Source organism: Pristiophorus japonicus, chromosome 13 (genome assembly GCF_044704955.1).
Source record: "Pristiophorus japonicus isolate sPriJap1 chromosome 13, sPriJap1.hap1, whole genome shotgun sequence".
In the NCBI taxonomy this organism is placed as follows: Eukaryota; Metazoa; Chordata; class Chondrichthyes; family Pristiophoridae; genus Pristiophorus; species Pristiophorus japonicus.
In genome coordinates this window covers 79,405,774-79,425,953 of record NC_091989.1, presented here as the reverse complement: position 1 = coordinate 79,425,953, position 20,180 = coordinate 79,405,774, and the positions used below count along the sequence as shown (strand labels likewise).

The following is a 20,180-nucleotide window of genomic DNA, read 5'->3' as shown; positions in this document are numbered from 1 at the left end:
CTCCCCATCTCTGGCTACTTGCGCTGATTTCTTAGCTCACCGCAAGATTTTTCTGTGCGGACACACGTGGCCACATACGCCGGCCTAAGTAAGTTTGGAGTAACTTTTAGCTGACTAAACTTGCTTAAATGGCCAAAACAGGCGTAAGTGGCTGGTAACGCCCCCTTTTGAAAAAAAAATTGAACTTAAAAAAAACCTAACTAACTCACTTACACTGGAGCAAATTAAATGGGCAGAATTGCGATTTTTAAGATACTCCAAAAAAATCTAGTTGCTCCAAAAAAAACGGAGCAACTCCTGGGCAAACTTGGGCCCTAAGTTCTGTTCTGAACAGAGTGAAGAAATAGTAAGAAGTGTGCCTAGCAGAGTATATTTGCAGCTAAGAGTTTAGGAGAAAAAAAGAGAGGAAAGATCAGAGGAGAACTGAGCATAGTAGTATAGAAACATAGAAAATAGGTGCAGGAGTAGGCCATTCGGCCCTTCTAGCCTGCACCGCCATTCAATGAGTTCATGGCTGAACATGCAACTTCAGTACCCCATTCCTGCTTTCTCACCATACCCCTTGATTCCCCTAGTAGTAAGGACTTCATCTAACTCCTTTTTGAATATATTCAGTGAACTGGCCTCAACAACTTTCTGTGGTAGAGAATTCCACAGGTTCACCACTCTCTGGGTGAAGAAATTCCTCCTCATCTCGGTCCTAAATGGCTTAACCCTTATCCTTAGACTGTGTCCCCTGGTTCTGGACTTCCCCAACATTGGGAACATTCTTCCTGCATCTAACCTGTCTAACCCCATCAGAATTTTAAACGTTTCTATGAGGTCCCCTCTCATTCTTCTGAACTCCAGTGAATACAAGCCCAGTTGATCCAGTCTTTCTTGATAGGTCAGTCCCGCCATCCCGGGAATCAGTCTGGTGAACCTTCGCTGCACTCCCTCAATAGCAAGAATGTCCTTCCTCAGGTTAGGAGACCAAAACTGTACACAATACTCCAGGTGTGGCCTCACCAAGGCCCTGTACAACTGTAGCAACACCTCCCTGCCCCTGTACTCAAATCCCCTCGATATGAAGGCCAACATGCCATTTGCTTTCTTAACCGCCTGCTGTACCTGCATGCGAACCTTCAATGACTGATGTACCATAACACCCAGGTCTCTTTGCACCTCCCCTTTTCCTAATCTGTCACCATTCAGATAATAGTCTGTTTCTCTGTTTTTACCACCAAAGTGGATGACCTCACATTTATCCACATTATACTTCATCTGCCATGCATTTGCCCACTCACCTAACCTATCCAAGTCGCTCTGCAGCCTCATAGCATCCTCCTCACAGCTCACACTGCCACCCAACTTAGTGTCATCCGCAAATTTGGAGATACTACATTTAATCCCCTCGTCTAAATCATTAATGTACAGTGTAAACAGCTGGGGCCCCAGCATAGAACCTTGCGGTACCCCACTAGTCACTGCCTGCCATTCTGAAAAGTCCCCATTTACTCCTACTCTTTGCTTCCTGTCTGACAACCAGTTCTCAATCCATGTCAGCACAAAGTAGAATCCATAAAGTAGAAAGAGAGCAAGAGACAAGAAATTAAGGGATTGGCGGTTAGAGGTGAGAAAGGCTTGCCTACCATGCAATAAGCTTTTCTTGTATCTGCCATGTATCCTATATGGCTACTGCCTGCACTAATTCAAGGTGTGCCACCAGAGGGCACCGCAGTGGGAGACTTGCAGGTTACCTGTACAGGTGTGCCTGGTCTACTATAAAAGGCAGGCGACCATGTGTGATCCTGACTTTGGAGTTATCAATAAAGGACTAAGGTCACTACAGTTCAAGTACAACACACTGCCTCATGAAGTCATTATCAGAGCATCTAAATACATAACAATTGGCGACGAGCTTACGGACCTTTACGCGAAAATGGCTACCCTTGGTACGTTGCAGCAGTTTGCTGATGGTGATGATTTGGACGCCTTTGTGGAGAGGCTCGACCATTTCTTCACAGCAAACGACCTGGCAGGCGACAACCCAGCCACACTGGCTGATAAGCGCAGAGCTATCCTGTTAACCAGTTGTGGGCCCACCGTCTATGGCCTCATCAGGGACTTGCTGGCACCAGCAAAGACAACGACCAAGACGTATGAGGAGCTCGTAATGCTGATCCAAGAGCATTATGACTCACTGTGTTGATGAAGAGTCTGCAGATGGCCATGAATCCAGCGCAGATTATGAAACGATAGGCAGAGAGGCAGTTCAGCCCCAAGATGAGGTATATAGCATGTTTACCTGCACCACCGAGTGTTCCCTGTTGAGGATGGAAGTCGAGATAGATGGCATTCCAGTCTTCATGGAAGTGGACATGGGGGCAAGCCAGTCAGTAAAGAATCAAGAAGCCTTTGAGCGGCTATGGGACAATCAAGCTGAACGACCCAAGTAAGTCCCAGCTACACCGATGAACTTATTCCAGTCGTTGGTAGTGCGGATGTAAAGGTACTCCATGATGGCGCGGTGCACAAGTTACCTCTGTGGATTGTTGCAGGTGATGCACCAACGCTACTCGGAAGAAGACAGATGGAGACGATCCATTGGAAGTGGGAAGACTTCATCCCTCCAGCAATCGATGTCCTCCACGCTTGGAAGCAAAGCAAGCCCTCACTTGAGGGTGGACCCGGCACTAGCGAGCAGATCAGCACAGCACCTGAGGCACAGACCGCTCAGCACGATTGCATGGAGATGATCCAGCTGAAATGACCTGAACGCACTTTCCAGGCGCCAGTGGCAGGACTCCGGAGGAAGAAAATCAGATCCAAAAGCGACTTCTCAGCTTTGGTGGCAGAACCCGGGGAGAAGAGGATCACCGCAGTCAACATCGTGGATAGAGGAAAGATGCCGCCCAAACCACGAGGTGATGCACTGAAGAAAAAAGTGGCGCGGCCAGACCACGAAGTGCAGCGCTGATGGAGCAACACGTGGCACCTAACAGAGAAGAGGATTGGGGTAAAGAAAGCATGGTTCTTTTAAAGGAGGCCTGCAACCCACACACTTAAAGGGACAGTTCCACATTTTCAAACAATGTAAGAGCAACTGTGAGTTAGATGTAAAATATGCAATTGATGATCAGAGTTGTGTACATGCAATAAGCAAAAAAAAGGCGCGCGATCACGATCGGAGCTGCAGGTTATTTACAATGAGTAATGAAATGTTGTGTGATGTAGGATTTCAATTGTACACAGTCAATGCAGCGGGCAAACATCCATCGGGAGCACACAGGTCCAGCGAGCTACCCAACGTAGAAGCCTGCATCCCTGGGACCAGAGTTATGCACCATGAAGTGTGGCCACAAGCAGCCTATACATAAGAGCTGCAAAGCAAGCGATCTCAGGAGGGCAACGGCACTGGTATCGATATCCTGCCTTTGATTGGCTCCACCTCTCAGGCAATCGATGGCACCAACCGCCACAAGCCTGAAAGAGCAAACTGTGCTAAGGCGCAGCCCCCAGATCCTATTGCCACCAAGGCTACACCCGGGAACGAAGGGTCACCCGCAACGGTTCTCCCAAAGGGGACCGGGACCAGCCAGGATCCCAAACCAAACAACGCCCAGGCAAGCGAGTCAGCAGTTCCCTATGCACTGCTAGACGACAGCCCCTCAGGGTGCAGCAGCGATCCAGGGCGCAAAGAAAGGACAGGGAGGTCACAGGCATCTGTGAACCTGCCCGACGCTAGGAACAACGGCAACAGTCCTGAGAGCAGGCAACTTGAGCCAACTGGGTTCAACACCGTCCAGCAGTTCTGGAACTAGCTTGTCCTCACGCACCGGTTACCGATTCCCTGTACGTATCAATAATGTATCTCACCCGTCGAATGTACTTGCCTCACAACTGAACCACAAATGTAATGCAAACTTTTTTTTCTGGACTTGAATGTATATGAATGTAATGAGCCTCCGGCATAATCTATATGTGGGGTGGGAGAGAATGGAGTGGTCAGGGACACATACAATCAGAAACCACCAGCACTCTACTGCCAACGAAACACCAACCACTCACCCAAGATAGCAACAACCAGCCAAGGGTCAACCAGCTAGAGCTAAGCCCAGAGCACAGTCAATGCAGAGGCGATTTGCACTAAAGGCTTGGGGGAGAGTGATGACATGTATCCTACATGGCTACTGCCTGCACTATTACAAGGTGTGCCACCAGAGGGCAGTAGGAGACTTGCAGATTACCTGTACAGGTGTGCCTGGCCTAGTATAAAAGGCCACCATGTGTGATCCTGACTCTGGAGTTATCAATAAAGGACTAAGGTCACTACAGTTCTAGTACAACACACTGCCTCATGGAGTCATTATCAGAGCATTTAAAGACATAACAGTATCAAGTGCTGGCATGTGAAAGAGGTGCGAGAAGAGCTTCCCCACATAGAGAAGCATTATTCAATTCTTATCAAACTTAGGAAGAATAGAGAATTAAGAATGGTTGAATAGGAGTGATGCATCTGCTATGAAAGAGGAAACCTTCAACTTTAGCAATGGAGGAGAGATCAGAAAAGATAGTGAGGTTATGAATGTCAACAGATCAAGAGAGATAAAAGGCAGAACCATCAAAAGTAGTTAGTCTGGTAAAAGACATGAAGAACCTGTGGCCTAGAAATTGGATAAGGCCCGAAAATGGGCGCAGGTTTCGCAATGTGCGATTGGCCCGCAGCCATTCAGTCCAATGCAGGCAGCATGCAAACCTTGTACTCCCTGCTAGTAAAAATGATTGCAACAATAAGGAAGCGCTGAACGTGCTGTTCAATGGCTTAGCTTGCCTGCACCTCTTAAAGGGGAGGTGCATTCGGACTGGAGCAGGGTGCTGGCAGAGGCTAGGACTGAGGTGCAAGAAAACTGAGTGATGGCAGAGAGAGAGAGAGCTCCCAGATTTTCAGATGCAGCACTGGAGGCCTTGGTGCGGGAGGTGGACAGAAGAAAGGTCCTCTATCCACAGAGGGCCTGGAGGCCCAGCAGACAAACTGTGAGAAGGGATTGGGACCATTGCAGTCAATGTGAGCAGGGTAGCCCTGAGGACCTCGATGCAATGCCGCAAGAAGTTTAATGACCTCACACGAGTAGTCAAGTTCAGTGAATACATCTTCAAATGGCATATCCTTACAACTGAACCACTAGCCTCACAAACACTGCTCAAATCCACCACCTTCACTCAACTACCAACAATCTCAGTCAATCATGACTCATCTACCTAACATTCATAGCTTCACCTCACCCTCACAAACTTAGCACTACTACAAGCCTCACACCCACACCTCGGTGTTTGCACACACTGCCAGCTATTTAACCATGACAGCCACATCAGCGAAACAGAGTGCACGACACTCACTGACACATTTCCCACTTTCTTGCAGGAAAAGTTGTCATATAAAAGGAGACAGCAGGGGCTACCTGAAGGGGCACAGGTGCGCCTGCATAACCTTACCCCGATGGAGGAGATGGTGCTGGCCATTATTGGGAGGAACACTGCTGAGCTCGTGGCCAGTGGCGAGGCTGAATCAAATGAAGATGATGGTATCCTCATACCTAAGCCTCTTTTACACATCCCACTTCCCCCTCATCCCACAATCTCTTCTGATTTGCAAGCTGCAGATGGTGTAAGCATGCACCTCTTGCTTCCCCTACGCCACTTATCACACCTTACTCTTGTGCCTTTCTCCTTTCAGATAATCAAGAACTGCAACCTGGCCAGGCACTGGTGGAGGAGCAAGAGGAAGAAGGCAATGATGCAGAACACATAGCACCATCACTCGATTTCACACTCCCAGACACCAGCTCAGATACTGACACTCTGTGTACATTCGGGGATAGGTCAGATGCGGGATTTGCATGTGGCGAGACACTGGACACGAGTAGCCTGTAGCCAGGGCAAGAGGAAAGGATAGCGTAGATGCCAGCTTGCCGATGGGCGAGATCGTACACAAGTTCTGCTGCACAGGACTCAGACAGGGGCTTCAATGGGGCAGCCTACAGAAGAACGCTGAAAGGTATGCACAATGAAATGCTTGGTGCATTGGCAGGCCTGCCAGAAAACCTAAATGCAATATTAAGGAATATGGAACGGTCCAGAAACAATCTTACATAAAGCTTTGCACAGAGCATGGAGCCCATCCTTTCCAGCATGGGAGGCGTGGGCAGATCCATTAGTACACTTGTGGATACAACCGTCATGCAGCTTCTAATGTCTCAACTTCTATTGCAGCACAAGCAGAAGCCCCCCAATGTTCGAGTGCCGCAATGGAAGTTCTGACTGAAGACATGCAAGCTCAGCTTGATGCCATGCAAGCTCAGACTGCTGCTATCATTTTATGGCTGAGTTTATCATGTTGAAAGGGGCTTACAGGATGTCACAACAGTCCAGCAATCTGTTCTCCAACAGATTATTAGGATTGCTAAGGTATTGCCCCAGGGGGAGAGGCAGCGGCTCTGTGGACAACAAACCTGCTGTCCTCTCTCAGGATGACAGCATTCGTCCTCCCACCCAGCCACTCCCGCCAGTATCCTTGCTGCAGCCTGCCAGCCTGCCAGCCAGCCAGCCCAGACTGGTGCCACCCATGCTCGAGGTCATCCTGCAAGGCCATCTGCCGTCTCCCCCACTGAAAGTCGGCAGCCTTCCACCAGCCATGTTAATTGTATTCAAGTGGTGTATAGCAATTGAGTGTTAATTGTATTCAGGTGGTGGGAATTAATTGCGGATTCTCTCGCTCTTATATTTATATATATTGTTTTATCTATATTTACATATATATATAATATATTAACATATATATATATATATATATATACATATATTTATATATATATGTGGGAGTAGTCTTGACAAGGCTTACAAGCTTATTTGGGGACACACGATATGTAATGTGTGTCTCTGTAAATAAAGGCTCTAGTATTCTGTCCTTCACTACCTAGCTTTTATAAGCCATACTGCAGCCACTGGGGTAGCACTGTGTAGGAGCACTAAGATAGTCAAAGGCACACTGAAGACAGGCACTAAGGGAATGCACAAGGGTGATTAGTTGACTTTTGATTGAAATATTGTAATAGTGTGACTCTTAAAAATTGGTTTGGAATGTTTGTTTTGTGATGGTTTTTATTGTAGCATTGTGGCCAAGACGACACAGGGTCAGCTCTATCAGATTCTGTGTGGCAGCACAGCTTTCATTCTATGCATGCTGCCCATGTGTGGCTGGGTAGCACAGTGGATTCATGAGCAAGAAGGTCAATGGATTGCTCTGGTCGCCCAATAGCCGCCCTCTGGTTTGTTGTGGTGGCTCAAATGCTGATGGTACAGTGCTGCAGAATGAAAGTATCATGGCTGCAGCCAGGATACCAACCATTGACTTGCATGATACACTACAGCCACCACACGTTAAAAAAATCCACGCATAGGCATCTTCCACTCTTCAACATGTAGTTCGGGACCTGGAATATCAGGTCCTTCATTGAAACACCTGTGAACTTATCATTTTTTGGTGTGGAAGCAATGGATAGAGGATTGACTAACAGAGAACAGAGTCAGGATAAATGGTTCATTCTCTGGTTGGAAACCAGTAACTAGTGGGGTGCTGCAGGAACCAGTGCTAGGACCCCAACTATTTACAATCTATATTAATGACTTGGAAGAAGAGACTGAGTGTAACGTATGTGTTTAGTATGTTTGTTTTTTTTTCTCATTAATAGCAAGGCGGAGTTCTCATTGCTATTAATTGCTGACGATACAAAGATGGGAGGAAAAGCAATGTGTGAGGAGACACAAACAATCTGCAAAAGGACATAGACAGGCGAAGTGAGTGGGCAAAAATTTGGCAGATGGAGTATAATGTTGGAAAGTGTGAGGTCATGCACTTTGGCAGAAAAAAAATCAAAGAGCAAGTTATTATTTAAATGGAGAAAGATTGCAAAGTGCTGCAGTACAACGGGACCTGGGGGTACTTGTGCATGAAACACAAAAGGATATTATGCAGGTACAGCAAGTGATCAGGAAGGCCAATGGTATTTTGGCTTTTATTTTAAAGGGGATGGAGTATAAAAGCAGGGAAGTCTTATACAGCTATACAAGGTATTGGTGAGGCCACATCTGGAATACTGCATGCAGTTTTGGTTTCCATATTTATGAAAGGATATGGAGGCAGTTCCGAGAAGGTTCACTAGGTTGATTCCGGGGATGAGGGCGTTGACTTATGAGGAAAGGTTGAGTAGGTTGGGCCTCTACTCATTGGAATTCAGAAGAACGAGTGGTGATCTTATCGAAACATATAAGATTATGAGGGGGCTTTGCAAGGTGGATGCAGAGAGGATGTTTCCACTGATGGGGGAGACTAGAACTAGAGGGCACAATCTTAGAGTAAGGGGCCGCCCATTTAAAACAAGATGAGGAGAAATTTCTTCTCTCAGAGGGTTGTAAATCTGTAGAATTCGCTGCCTCAGAGAGCTGTGGAAGCTGGGACATTGAATAAATTTAAGACAGAAATAAACAGTTTCTTAAACGATAAGGGAATAAGGGATTATGGGGAGCGGGAGGGGAAGTGGAGCTGAGTCCATGATCAAATCAGCCATGATCTTATTGAATGGCGCAGCAGGCTCGAGGGGCCATATGGCCTACTCCTGTTCCTATTTCTTATGTTCTTATCCTCGATACGAGGGACCACCTAAAAAGAAGACACTAAACATGGCTGCACACCAGCTGGATATTGAGGGAGCGGAATTTCTTCCAGTTGTGGTACATCTCAGAGTTGAGATGCCGCGCCTGCAACGTGACATGTGTGCAGCCAATGGCAACCTGCAACATGGGGAAGCCTTATATCCTGGCAATGACGCATGCTCGCTCCACCTGCTTCTCACTGGCAAGAGCGAATGAAATGTATTCAGCTCTCCTTGCATGCAGAGCCTCACTCACCTCCCTTATACAGGAGTGAATGGCATTCCGGGAGATGTTACAGATGTCACCTGCTCCAGCCTGGAAGGAGCCCGACGCGAAGAAGTTCAAGGCCATGGTCACCTTTATAGCCACTGGCAATGGCCTCCTCACCCTGGACTGAGACTGCTGTCTGCTTGCAACAGGTGGCAGATTTCAATGAGCACCTCCACGGAGATGTCGTACATGCTATTCTTCGCTGAGATTGAGGTAAGAGAATTGTTCCCTGCACTGGGTGGATATGGTGTCCTGCTGGGAGCCCTTCTCTCCCTCTTCCTCCTGCCTCTTCGAGGAGCTTGTCCTGCTCTATGTCACTTCTGCTTATTCTCCCTATCATGCTGCAAGCCAAGGGGGAAGGAAACTACTGCACCCATGTCTGGGAGCAACTGGTCTGAGCAGACCATTTGCAAATCAGTACCAAGTTCTTGAACACTAGCCACATCACTCCTTGTTGACTTTAAGCAACTTTAAAGAAGTCTAGTAGAAATCAAGCAGCAACTAACCTGTAAGTCAGTGACGATCCCTTTGAATAGAGCTGATGGGCGGTCCTTCCTGCTGCTGAATGCATGTTCACAGGTGCGAGGTTAAGCGAGGGCATTAGCTCCAGTATTGAGGTCGAAAATGACAGCAGACGTTTCCAGCACCAAAGCTAACACCCTCACCAAAATGGCATCTGGTGCGGCCCACAGCAGGTGTGCACGCACTGCTCGGATGCCATTTTGGACAATAAACGGCACCGTAGTGCCGAAAAATCGGGTGCGACAGAGCCGAATTTCTAGCCCCTGTGTCTTGGGCTTGCAACAGACATGACAGAACTGTGGGGTACAAATTTATCTCAGGCGGTGGCACAAAATGATGGTATTGGATCGGCCGTCCATTATACAGAGTGCCTGATATTGAATTCCATTGACTGCAATTAAACTAAATACCAGGCGCTGCGTATAACGGGCGGCTGATCCAATACTGCCCCTTTTGTGCCACCGTCCAAGACGTATTTCTACCCCTGTTTCTTTAGAGGAAACAAAATAACCACGAAGATAGCTTTGGTGAGAAATCATTCGATGGTAATTTGCTGCATGCACTTTTTACATAAGCATACCATCAACAATTTAATTTCGTGACTTAAATCATTCACTTTTCACTTGCAGTTAGGGGAGGCTCCAGATGACAGATGTACTTTAGCAACTTGTTCACAACCTTGAGTGATGCAGTAGATATTTCATTTGATTTCATTATTACTTTTTCTCTTTTCTTGTTGTTGTCCATTGGTTACATGCTTGAACTATTTTTAGATCCATGACAATTTAAAATACCTCCAATTTTCTCCAGACCAAAATGGACAGAGTTCCAGTCATGTCGTTTCTTAGTACCTTGGAAATTTCCCCCAAAATTGTTTTAACTTGAGATGAGATCAGAGCAAAAAATTATACAGAAATCTATTGTCAGAGTTATCATAAGTGTATCCTATCTTGGTACTCATACTCCATCTGCCTGTTGGCTTGTTTAGTGCTTGGAGTGCATAGTCAGAAACGCCACAGATGGAAAGAACAAAAAAGAGCTTTTGTAAGTTTCTACATTAACACTTTTTCTTGACATCAGAATTGCACAACTTGTATCAAAGTATAAGTTGTTAAAAGACAAAGAGATGACAACTGTTTTTTTTATTACAATGCATACAATAAAATAGCAAATTCTATCTTTTTTATATGATGTTTAATAGCCTAAATCAATCTAAATAAAGTAAAACAAAAGTTTAGCCACAATCAAATACAAAGTATTTGTCCTTTTGAATTTTGCACATTATGAATCTGTAGTTTAAGATTTTCTTACCAGTAGGTTTTGGTTAGCGCTATGCAGCTGATGGAGTAGGAAGTGTAGACTTCCCACCACTGTTCGTATATCAGCTCTGAATCGGTCTGAGAAGAGATCAATCCCAGGAATGAGCTCAACAACATCACAGTCAAATCCTATTTCATATGACGCATACTCAAAATCAGATCTCGGATGTGGAAATGTGGTCCTGAATAGGCCCTAAGGCAAGGGATAAAAAGTGAAAATGTTAGACTGACTTTTTATTTGTTATATTTTATGATGTTTACTGTTTGTATTCAACTTTTTTGAACAAAGTATTTTTGCATTGTAGAACCATCAATAGTACAGCACTATTTTGCAATCTCACTCAAGCAAGCCATAAGAACAAATGCTGCGTAAATATGTTACTTGACCACAAAAAATGGTCAAATCTAATCCGGCCAATTACCTTCCTATCAGCCTACTTTCAATCATCAACAAAGTTCTCGCCCCTTGCCTGGATGAGTGCAGCTCCACCAACACTCAAGAAGCTCAACAGCATTCAGGACAAAACAGTCCACTTGATCAGCACCCATCCACCACCTTGAACATTTACTCCCTCCACCACTGGCGCAACGTGGCTGTAGTGTGTAACATTTATAAGATGCACTGCAGCAACTCACCAAAGCTATTATACAGAATTATGTGCATGCTAAACAACAGAAGAAGCATGCTACAGACAGAGCTAAGCGATCCCATAGACAACAATCAGATCAAAGCTCTGCAGTCCTGCCACATCCAGACATGAATGATGGTGGACAATTAAGCAACCAACAAAAAGAGGAGGCTCCATGATCATCCCCACCCTCAATGATGGCAAAGCCTAGCACGTGCATGCAAAAGACAAAGCTGAAGCATTCACAACCACTTTAAGCCAGGTGTTGAGTGGATGATCCATCTCAGCCTCCTCCTGAAATCTCCAATATCATAAATGCCAGTCTTCAGCCAATTCAATTCACTCCATGTGATATCAAGAAACAGCTGAGCTGACTGTATATAGCAACTGATATGGGCCCCCGACAATATTCCGGCTATAGGACTAAAGACTTGTGCTTCAGGACTAGCCGGACCTCGAGCCAAGCTGTTCCAGTACAACACTGACAACTACCTGACAATGTGGAAAATTGCCCAGGTATGTCCTGTCCACAAAAAGCAGCACAAATCCAATACAGCCAATTACCGCCCCATCAGTCTATTCTCAATCTTTAGCAAAGTGATGGAAGAGGTTGTTGACAGTGCTATCAAGTGGCACTTACTCACCAATAACCTGTTCACCTATGCTCAATTCGGGTTCCGCCAGGACCACTCAGCTCCAGACCTCATTACCACCCTTGGTCCAAACATGGACAAAAGAGCTGAATTTCAGAGGCGTGGCGAGAGTGACTGCCCTCAACATCAAGGCAGCATTTAATCAAGTGTGGCACCAAAGAGCCCTAATAAAATTGAAGTCAATGGGGATTAGGGATAAACTCTCCACTGGCTGGAGTCATACCCAGCACAAAGGAAGATAGTTGTAGTTGTTGGAGGCCAATTATCTCAGTCCCAGGACATTACGGCAGGAGTTCCTCAGGGCAGTGCCCTAGGCCCAACCATCTTCAGCTGCTTAATCAATGACCTTCCTTCAATTATAAGGTCAGAAGTGGGGATGTTTACTAATGATTACACAGTGTTCAGTACTATTTGCAATTTCTCACATAATGCCCACATGCAGCAAGACCTGGACAACATCCAGGCTAGGGCTGATAAATAGCCAGTAACATTCGTGTCACCTTTCTTGAAAATGGTCATGATTACGGCATCTCTGAGATCCCTCGGCATGCTCTCCTCCTTCCAGATGAGAGTGATAAAGTCATGGATTCGCTCCAAGAGTACTGTTCCACTATGCTTTAGTACTTTGGTGGAGATTCCATCTGCTCCTGAGGCCTTGTTGTTTTTCAGCTGCCGGACGGCTTTTTCAACCTCATGCCAGGCTGGGGTTGTGCCGAGATGGTGGTGGGTAGCATGCTATGGGATGGATCGAGGGCGCTCACATCCAAGACAGAGTATTTTTTAAAGGAGATCTTTGAAGTGTTCCTTCCAGTGGGCACTGACTGCCTCTCTGTTCCTGATGAGTACTTCTCCATTCTTCACCCTCAATGGGGTAGGGCCTTGAGTGCTTGGGCCATAGGTGGTCTTGACTGTGCTACAAAAGCCATGCACGCCATGGTTGTCGGCTAGAAGCTGGATCTTCTGCGCTCTTTCCACCCAGTATCTATTCTTTAGGTCACAAGTTTTTTGTTGGACCTCGGACTTCAGTTGCCTATAGATCTGTTTTCTTTCTCTCGAGTTGTGATGCTGTGTCCGATTCAAGAATGTATTTACCATTTATTAGCTCCTGGATCTCCTGATCATTTTCATTGAACCAGTCTTGGTGCTTTCTGATAGAGTATCCAAGAGTCTCTTCACAGGTGCAGATAATGGTGGATCTGAGGGCAGTATGGGCACTCTGCGGCTCTGGTTCATTTAGAGTCGTCAGGCTGGCTGTGAGGCATTGGCTGAATAGGGCTTTTTTTGCAGGGTCTTTAGTGCTTCATCATTGATTTATTTTGTGGCAGTGTTTCTGTTGCCGCCGGCATTTTAAGACAACGTTGATGGAGATAACAGAGTGGATTAGGTGGTGGTCAGTCAAGCAGTCATTAGCTCCTGTCATGGGTGATACGGAAGTCTTTGTGGTCCCTCGCTCAGACGATGACGTAGTCTAGCAGATGCCAGAACATTTCAAGAAAGGTGACAAGACTGATTGCGGTAATTACAGAGGAGTCTCCCTGCTGTCTGCCACAGGGAAAATTATCGCAAGAATCCTCCTTAATCATCTCCTCCCAGTGCCTGAAGAGCTCCTCCCAGAATCGCAATACGATTCTGCCCACTTAGAGGCACAACGGACATGATTTTCACCATGCAACAAAATGTAGGGAACAGCACCAACCTCTGTACATAGCCTTCCTTGACCTCATAAAGGCCTTCGACTCTGTCAACTGAGAGGGATTATGGAGTCTCCTCCTCAAATCGGCTGCCCTCAAAAATTTGTTAACATCCTCCACCTGCTTCACGATGACATACAATCCATGATCCTTACCATCGGATCCACCACAGACCCCAATACAAGTGCAGACCGGGGTCACCTGAGAACTGAATCCATGTCTGCAGATGGTATCGTTAAAGGGTAGCATGTCAGCCGTGGATCAGTTGGTAGCACTCTCATCTTTTAGTCAGAACATGGCAAATGGAATATAATGTGGAGAAATCTGAAATCATTGAGTATATTCAAGACAGAAATCGCTAGATTTTTGGATATTAAGGGAATCAAGAGATATAGGGATAGTGCAGGCATGGAGTTGAGGTAGATCAGCCATGATCTCATTGAATGGCGAAGCAGGCTCGAGGGGCCAAATGGCCTACTCCTGCTTCCATTTTTTACGTTCTTATGTAGAAGGTTGTGGGTTCAGGTCCCACTTCAGAGACTTAAGCACAAAAATCTAGGCTAACACTCCAGTACAGTACTGAGGGAGTGCTGCACTGTCAGAGGTGCCGTCATTTGGATAAGACGTCAAACCGAGGCCCTGTCTAAACTCTCTGGTGAATGTAAACGATCCTATGGTACTATTTCAAAGAAGAGTAGGGGAGTTATCCCCTGAGTCCTGGTCAATATTTTTTATCACTCAATCAACATCACTAAAATAGATTATCTCTTTGCTCTTTGTGGGATCTTGCTGTGCACAAATTGCCTGTCAATTTCTCTATATTATAACAGTGACTACACTTCAAAATGTACTTCATTGACTGTAAAGCACTTTGAGACATCCTGACATTGTAGAAGACGCTATATAAATGTAAGTCTTTATGTTTTCTTTTATGTAGATGTGGCAGCGAGGGCTAAAGATAGCTCCTTGGGGGATTCTGGAGGTAACCTGACAGGGAGCATGAATAGAAACCATTGCTGAAGAAGCTCAGGAATTTCCAGATCTGGGTTAGAAGCTCAGATCAGGGTCAAATTGGACGTCAAGGTTGTGAACAGTCTGGTTCAGCCTAAAACATTGGTCAGGTAGTGGGGGGAGAATAGGCGACAAGCATACAGACTTTGTCACGGGCACCAAATATGATAGTTTTGGTCTTCCCAATGTTTAGCTGGAGGAGACTGGACTGGATAGGTAAGTGTGGAACCAAGCAAGAACAGGACAATGGAGCAGAGGCATTAAAGGAGGAATCTGTGGTTGACCATGTCAAAGCTATAGAGAGGTCAAGGAAGATGAGGCGAGATGATGCAGCACCATCACAGTCACAGAGGATGCCATTTGTGACTTTTGATTAGGGTTGTTTCAGTTCTGTGGCAGTGGCAGAAACGTGATTCAAACAAGGAGTCGTGGGAAAGATGGGCACAGACATGAAAGGCGATAACTATTGGACATCTTTGAGAGTTGTATGTTAGATACCTTGAAGAGTTATGGATTAATAACCCTAAATTTCCCTGTATCTTGAAGAACAGGCTTTCCAAGATGGACAGGACAGCAGTAGGGTGCCATGAGAAGAAGCCAAGGTTTATCTTCTGCTTTTAATGTCTACAAGAAATACTTGAGCCAGGACATAAGTGACTGGAAAATCATTCATGTGTATAACTTTAGTGGTTAGTGTAATAAACATAGGTAGAGGGGTCCATTAACTATAGTATAGAAAGATAAGCTGTTAATAAAACTACTCCTCAAAGGATTCAAGAACAGTTAAGTCAGGAAGTATCTTGGAAGTAAACAACTACAACTGTTTACGTGAATAGACTTTTCAAAGGATTCGGGAATAAATACATCATGAGGTCTTATCTGTGACATGTGCCTTTCATGTAGGCAAACTAAGGTGTATAAAGGAGCATGGTTTTCAACAATCATTTGGAGGGCTCTAAAGATAGATAGAGAAACCGAAAAGCTGCTCTCTGTGTACAGTATAAATTGTGCTGTATTTGAATAAAGTCTATTCCATATACTCGATCATAGTTTCTGCTGCTTACTCGAAGTGTAACATTGTGAACCATAGAAGGAAGAAGGTTGATTAACAGTTGATCCTTACAAAAACATGTTCAAGGACTTTGGAAAGAAAAGGAACATAAGAACATAAGAAATAGGAGCAGGAGTCGGCCATATGGCCCCTCGAGTGTGCTCCACCATTCAATAAGATCATGGCTGATCATCGATCTCAACTCCACTTTCCTGCCCAATCTTCATATCCTTTGATGCCTCTAGACCCCAAAAATCTATCTATCTCAGCCTTGAATATATTTAGAGACTTGGCATCCACAGCCCTCTGGGACAGAGAATTCAAAAGATTCGCACCCCTCTGAGTAAAGAAATTCCTCCTCATCAATGGCCAACCCCTTATCTTGAGACTATGCCCCTAGTTCTAGACATTCCAGCCAGGGGAAACATCTTCTCAGCAGCTACCCTGTCAATCCCCCTCAGAATCTTGTATGTTTCAATGAGATCACCTCTCATTCTTCTAAACTCCAGAGAATATAAGTCCAATCTCTCATCACAAGACAGCCCTCTCATCCCAGGAATCAATCCAGTGAACCTGTGTTGCACCGCCTCCAAGGCAAGTATATCCTTCCTTAGATAAGACCAAAACTGTGCACAGTACTCCAGGTGTGGTCTCACCAAGGCCCTGTACAACTGTAGCAAAACTTCCTTACTCTTATACTCCAACCCCCTTGCAATAAAGGACAACATGACATTTGCCTTCCTTATTGCTTGCTGTACCTGCATGCTAGTGTTCTGTGTTTCTTGCACAAGGACACCCAAATCTCTCTGAACACCAACATTTAAAAGTTTCTCATCATTTAAAAAAACATTCTGTTTTTCTATTCTTCCTACCAAAGTGAATAACCTTTCATTTCCCCACATTATACTCCATCTGCCACCTTACTGCCCACTCACTTAATCTCTATCTATATCCCTTTGCAGACACTTGCTATGTTCTCATGACAGCTTACAGTCTCACCTAGCTTTGCCTCTTTTTTATAATGGTTGCTGACAATTGATTTATTTGCGATGACTGGTCAGAGGGAAGGAGAGAAGAGGTAAACGTAAAAAGTGAGGTATGCTAACCTGCATCACAAAGGTGCAGTTAATGGGTCTAACAGCCAATTAATAGTTTTGGACAATGGAGATAGGGCGGTAGTTTGCAAGGACAAAAGGGGGTTGTGGGTGGATTTTTTGAGGAGAGTGCTGGCGGCAGTTTTTAAAGGGAGCAGGTCTGTACCATGTAAGCATAGCAAATACATCATTTCTAAAGTGGTCATAAACATGATCATACCTTTAAAAAAAAGGTTGATAAGATGCAGCAATCAAGTCTGAATCTGAAGTCCGATGATACAATAAACCTAAGTCACAAGCACAGCACATTAATAATACAACAAACTGTGAGTTATGGAGAATTGTTCATATTGGTTAGTGCAAGATGCCAATAACTTGTCGAGAAATGGTATACCAGGAGAGGTGCTCAGGAATATTCAAGAAGTTTATATTGTAGGTTAGATTGCGGGGTTAGTTCCTTTAAATTAATACAACCAATGTTATCATAGTACACTTTCTGTGTTGTGTGTACTATCAAAACTGAAAAGCAAGCAAACAACCAAAACAAAAGGATTATCTTTAATTGTGTGCTGATAACTTGAAGCTGCATGAATAAAAAGATTATGTAGATAAAGTAAACTTGATGGCTGAGATTTCCCGGATGTGTCTGTCCCGCTCAATAAAGACACAGTGGTCTAGAATTTCCTCTCAAATCGCCCATTCACTGCCCACTTACTGTCCGGCGGTAAATTCCACAGTCATTACCGCCGGGCGGTATTCGATACTGTCTGCCCATATATTACCACCCAAATACTGCCCAAAATAAAAGTTTCATCATTAAGATCCGTTTACTACCGGATCTTAATATCGCCCTGAAAAAGCAGGTCTTACTGGATCTTAAGTGGATCTTAACTGGGCGGTATGAACACAGATCTGACAGGTTTGTTTGATATTACACAGATCTTTATAGTTCTCCACAGTTTGATATATTTTTAAATGGATTGTAGTATTTTCTAATGTTAGGCAATAATATAAATGGTCGAATAAAGCCTTATTTACTCCTTTAGTCTATCTCACTCACTAGTCCCATTCACATTAGTCTCACTCACCCCCCCAGTCTCTCTCACCCCCCAGTCTTACTCACCCCCCAGTCTCTTCACCCTCCCCAGTCTATCTCACCTCCCAATCTGTCTCAACCCCCTACAGCGATCTCACTCCCCCCACCCAACAGCGATCTCACTCTTCCCTCCCTCTCCCCCACAGCGATCGCACTCCCCCCCAACAACGATCTCACTCTCTTCCCCCCCTCCTCCCCACAGCGATCTCACTCCCCCCCTCCAACAGCAATCTCACTCTCTTCCCCCCTCCCCCCCACAACGATCTCACTCCCCCCCCAACAGCGATCTCACTCTCTTCCCCCCTCCCCCCACAGCGATCTCACCCCTCCCCCCCCCAACAGCGATCTCACTCTCTTCCCCCCCTCTCCCCCACAGCGATCTCACTCTCTTCCCCCCTCCCCCCACAGCGATCTCACTCCCCCCGCAACAGCGATCTCACTCTTCCTCCCCTCCCCCCCACAGCGATTTCACTCCCCCCCTCCAACAGCGATCTCACTCTCTTCCCCCCTCCCCCCACAGCGATCTCACTCCCCCCCTCCAACAGCGATCCCACTCTCTTCCCCCCTCCCCCCACAGCGATCTCACTCCCCCCCTCCAACAGCGATCTCACTCTCTTCCCCCCTCCCCCCACAGCGATCTCACTCCCCCCTCCAACAGCGATCTCTCTCTCTTCCGCCCCCTCTCTCCACAGCGATCTCTCTCCCCCCTCCACCCCACAGTGATCTCACTTTCTTCTTCCCCTTCCCCCACAGCAATCTCACTCCCGCCCCCCCCACCAACAGCGATCTCACTCCCCCCTCCCCCTCCCCCCACAGCGATCTCACTCCCCCCCCCTCCCCCCACAGCGATCTCACTCCCCACCCTGCCACCAACAGCGATCTCACTCTCTTCCCCCCCCACCCCTCCCCCCACAGCGATCTCAGGCCGGCAGTCTCTGGCCTGTCATTGGTGCCTCTCGGGGGGGGCGGAGCTTGACAGCCGCGCACGTGCGTACAACTTGGGAGCCGAAGATTCCCGAGTCGATCGGCCTCCTCTGCCGCACACCGCCCGCTGCACTTCGCTCCCTCACCGCTTCGCCGCCGCTGACATGGAGCACCCAAAAACTGTGGGAGTGCGCACCAGTGGCATTCCGGCGGTTGAAAAACACGCAAACGCCGGAACACCGCTAAGGATTGGGCGGGGGAGATTTAAAAGGAAAATCCAGCCCACAAGGGCTTATTCTCTTCGGTCTTGTGGCTGATAACATGATGTATTAAAATGCATGAAACAATATTATCACTAAAATTATTCTACTGTACACATTAAAAACACAATGGGCTAGACTTTCCACTTTCTGGCTAAGGCCGAAAAAAATGGGCCTTGTTCCAGTGATGCGGAACCTATTGCCCATGCTGATCGCTGGCCCCCATTTTTTTTTTTGCGATTTTCCACTCGGCCTTACTCCAGCGATGTCAAATGGGCGATGTGATTTCTCGGCGATCTAACGATCGCCCAAAGAAAACAGAAGTGAATGAAAAAAAAAGCTTCCTAGCAACACATTACTGCGCATGTGCAGGTTGATTTTTTTTTCAGGTTGATGCTCCTTCCCGCGTTTTGGGAGGTCAGGGGTCATCACACATGCTCAGAAGCTCTGTGAGGCTCGGAGAGAGAGAGAGAGAGAGAGAGGAGAAAGTATTTTGTGGTCTGAATAAACTCATATTAATCGACATGGAGGCAATACTTGAGAGGCGTGGGGCCAAGCCTTTCAGCGAGGAGGCCAATGAGGCCCTCGTGAATGTTGTCAGCACCAGGTGGGAGGATCTGACACGGGGTGGGCATGGGAAACCTCCACCCCATGCATATCGGAGGATTTGGGCAGAGATTGCCGACGTGAAGTCCGGATACCGGACCAATGCCGCAAACATTGGAACAGCCTACTGGCAGCTGCGAGAGTAAGTTGAAATTTATAATGATCTAAATAGTAACAAGAATCTGCAATGTTATTTGGTTACATTTAAACATAACTAAATTATGATTAAATTTATGCAACCCAGCATAAAGTTAAATGTTGTAATGTGAAATATGCAACGTAATGCTAATTTGTAATAAACATTTTAATCTGTCAGTCTTAAATGTCTTCAATGTCTTAAATCGCCTGATCCATTTGCTTATG

At 46.0% G+C, this 20,180-nt stretch overlaps 1 protein-coding gene across 9 annotated transcripts in view; it reads right to left on the bottom strand.

Moving 5' to 3' along the window:
* cfap54 (cilia and flagella associated protein 54) overlaps nt 1-20,180 on the bottom strand; it is a 724,932-nt gene that overhangs the window by 254,250 nt on the left and 450,502 nt on the right. For all 9 annotated transcript variants that reach the window (XM_070897703.1, XM_070897704.1, XM_070897705.1 and 6 more), the window contains 2 exons: nt 17,152-17,218; nt 10,795-10,995 (listed from right to left, as the gene is read on the bottom strand). In XM_070897703.1, coding sequence (XP_070753804.1) covers nt 10,795-10,995; nt 17,152-17,218 — 268 coding nt within the window. The remainder of the gene's footprint in view (nt 1-10,794; nt 10,996-17,151; nt 17,219-20,180) is intronic.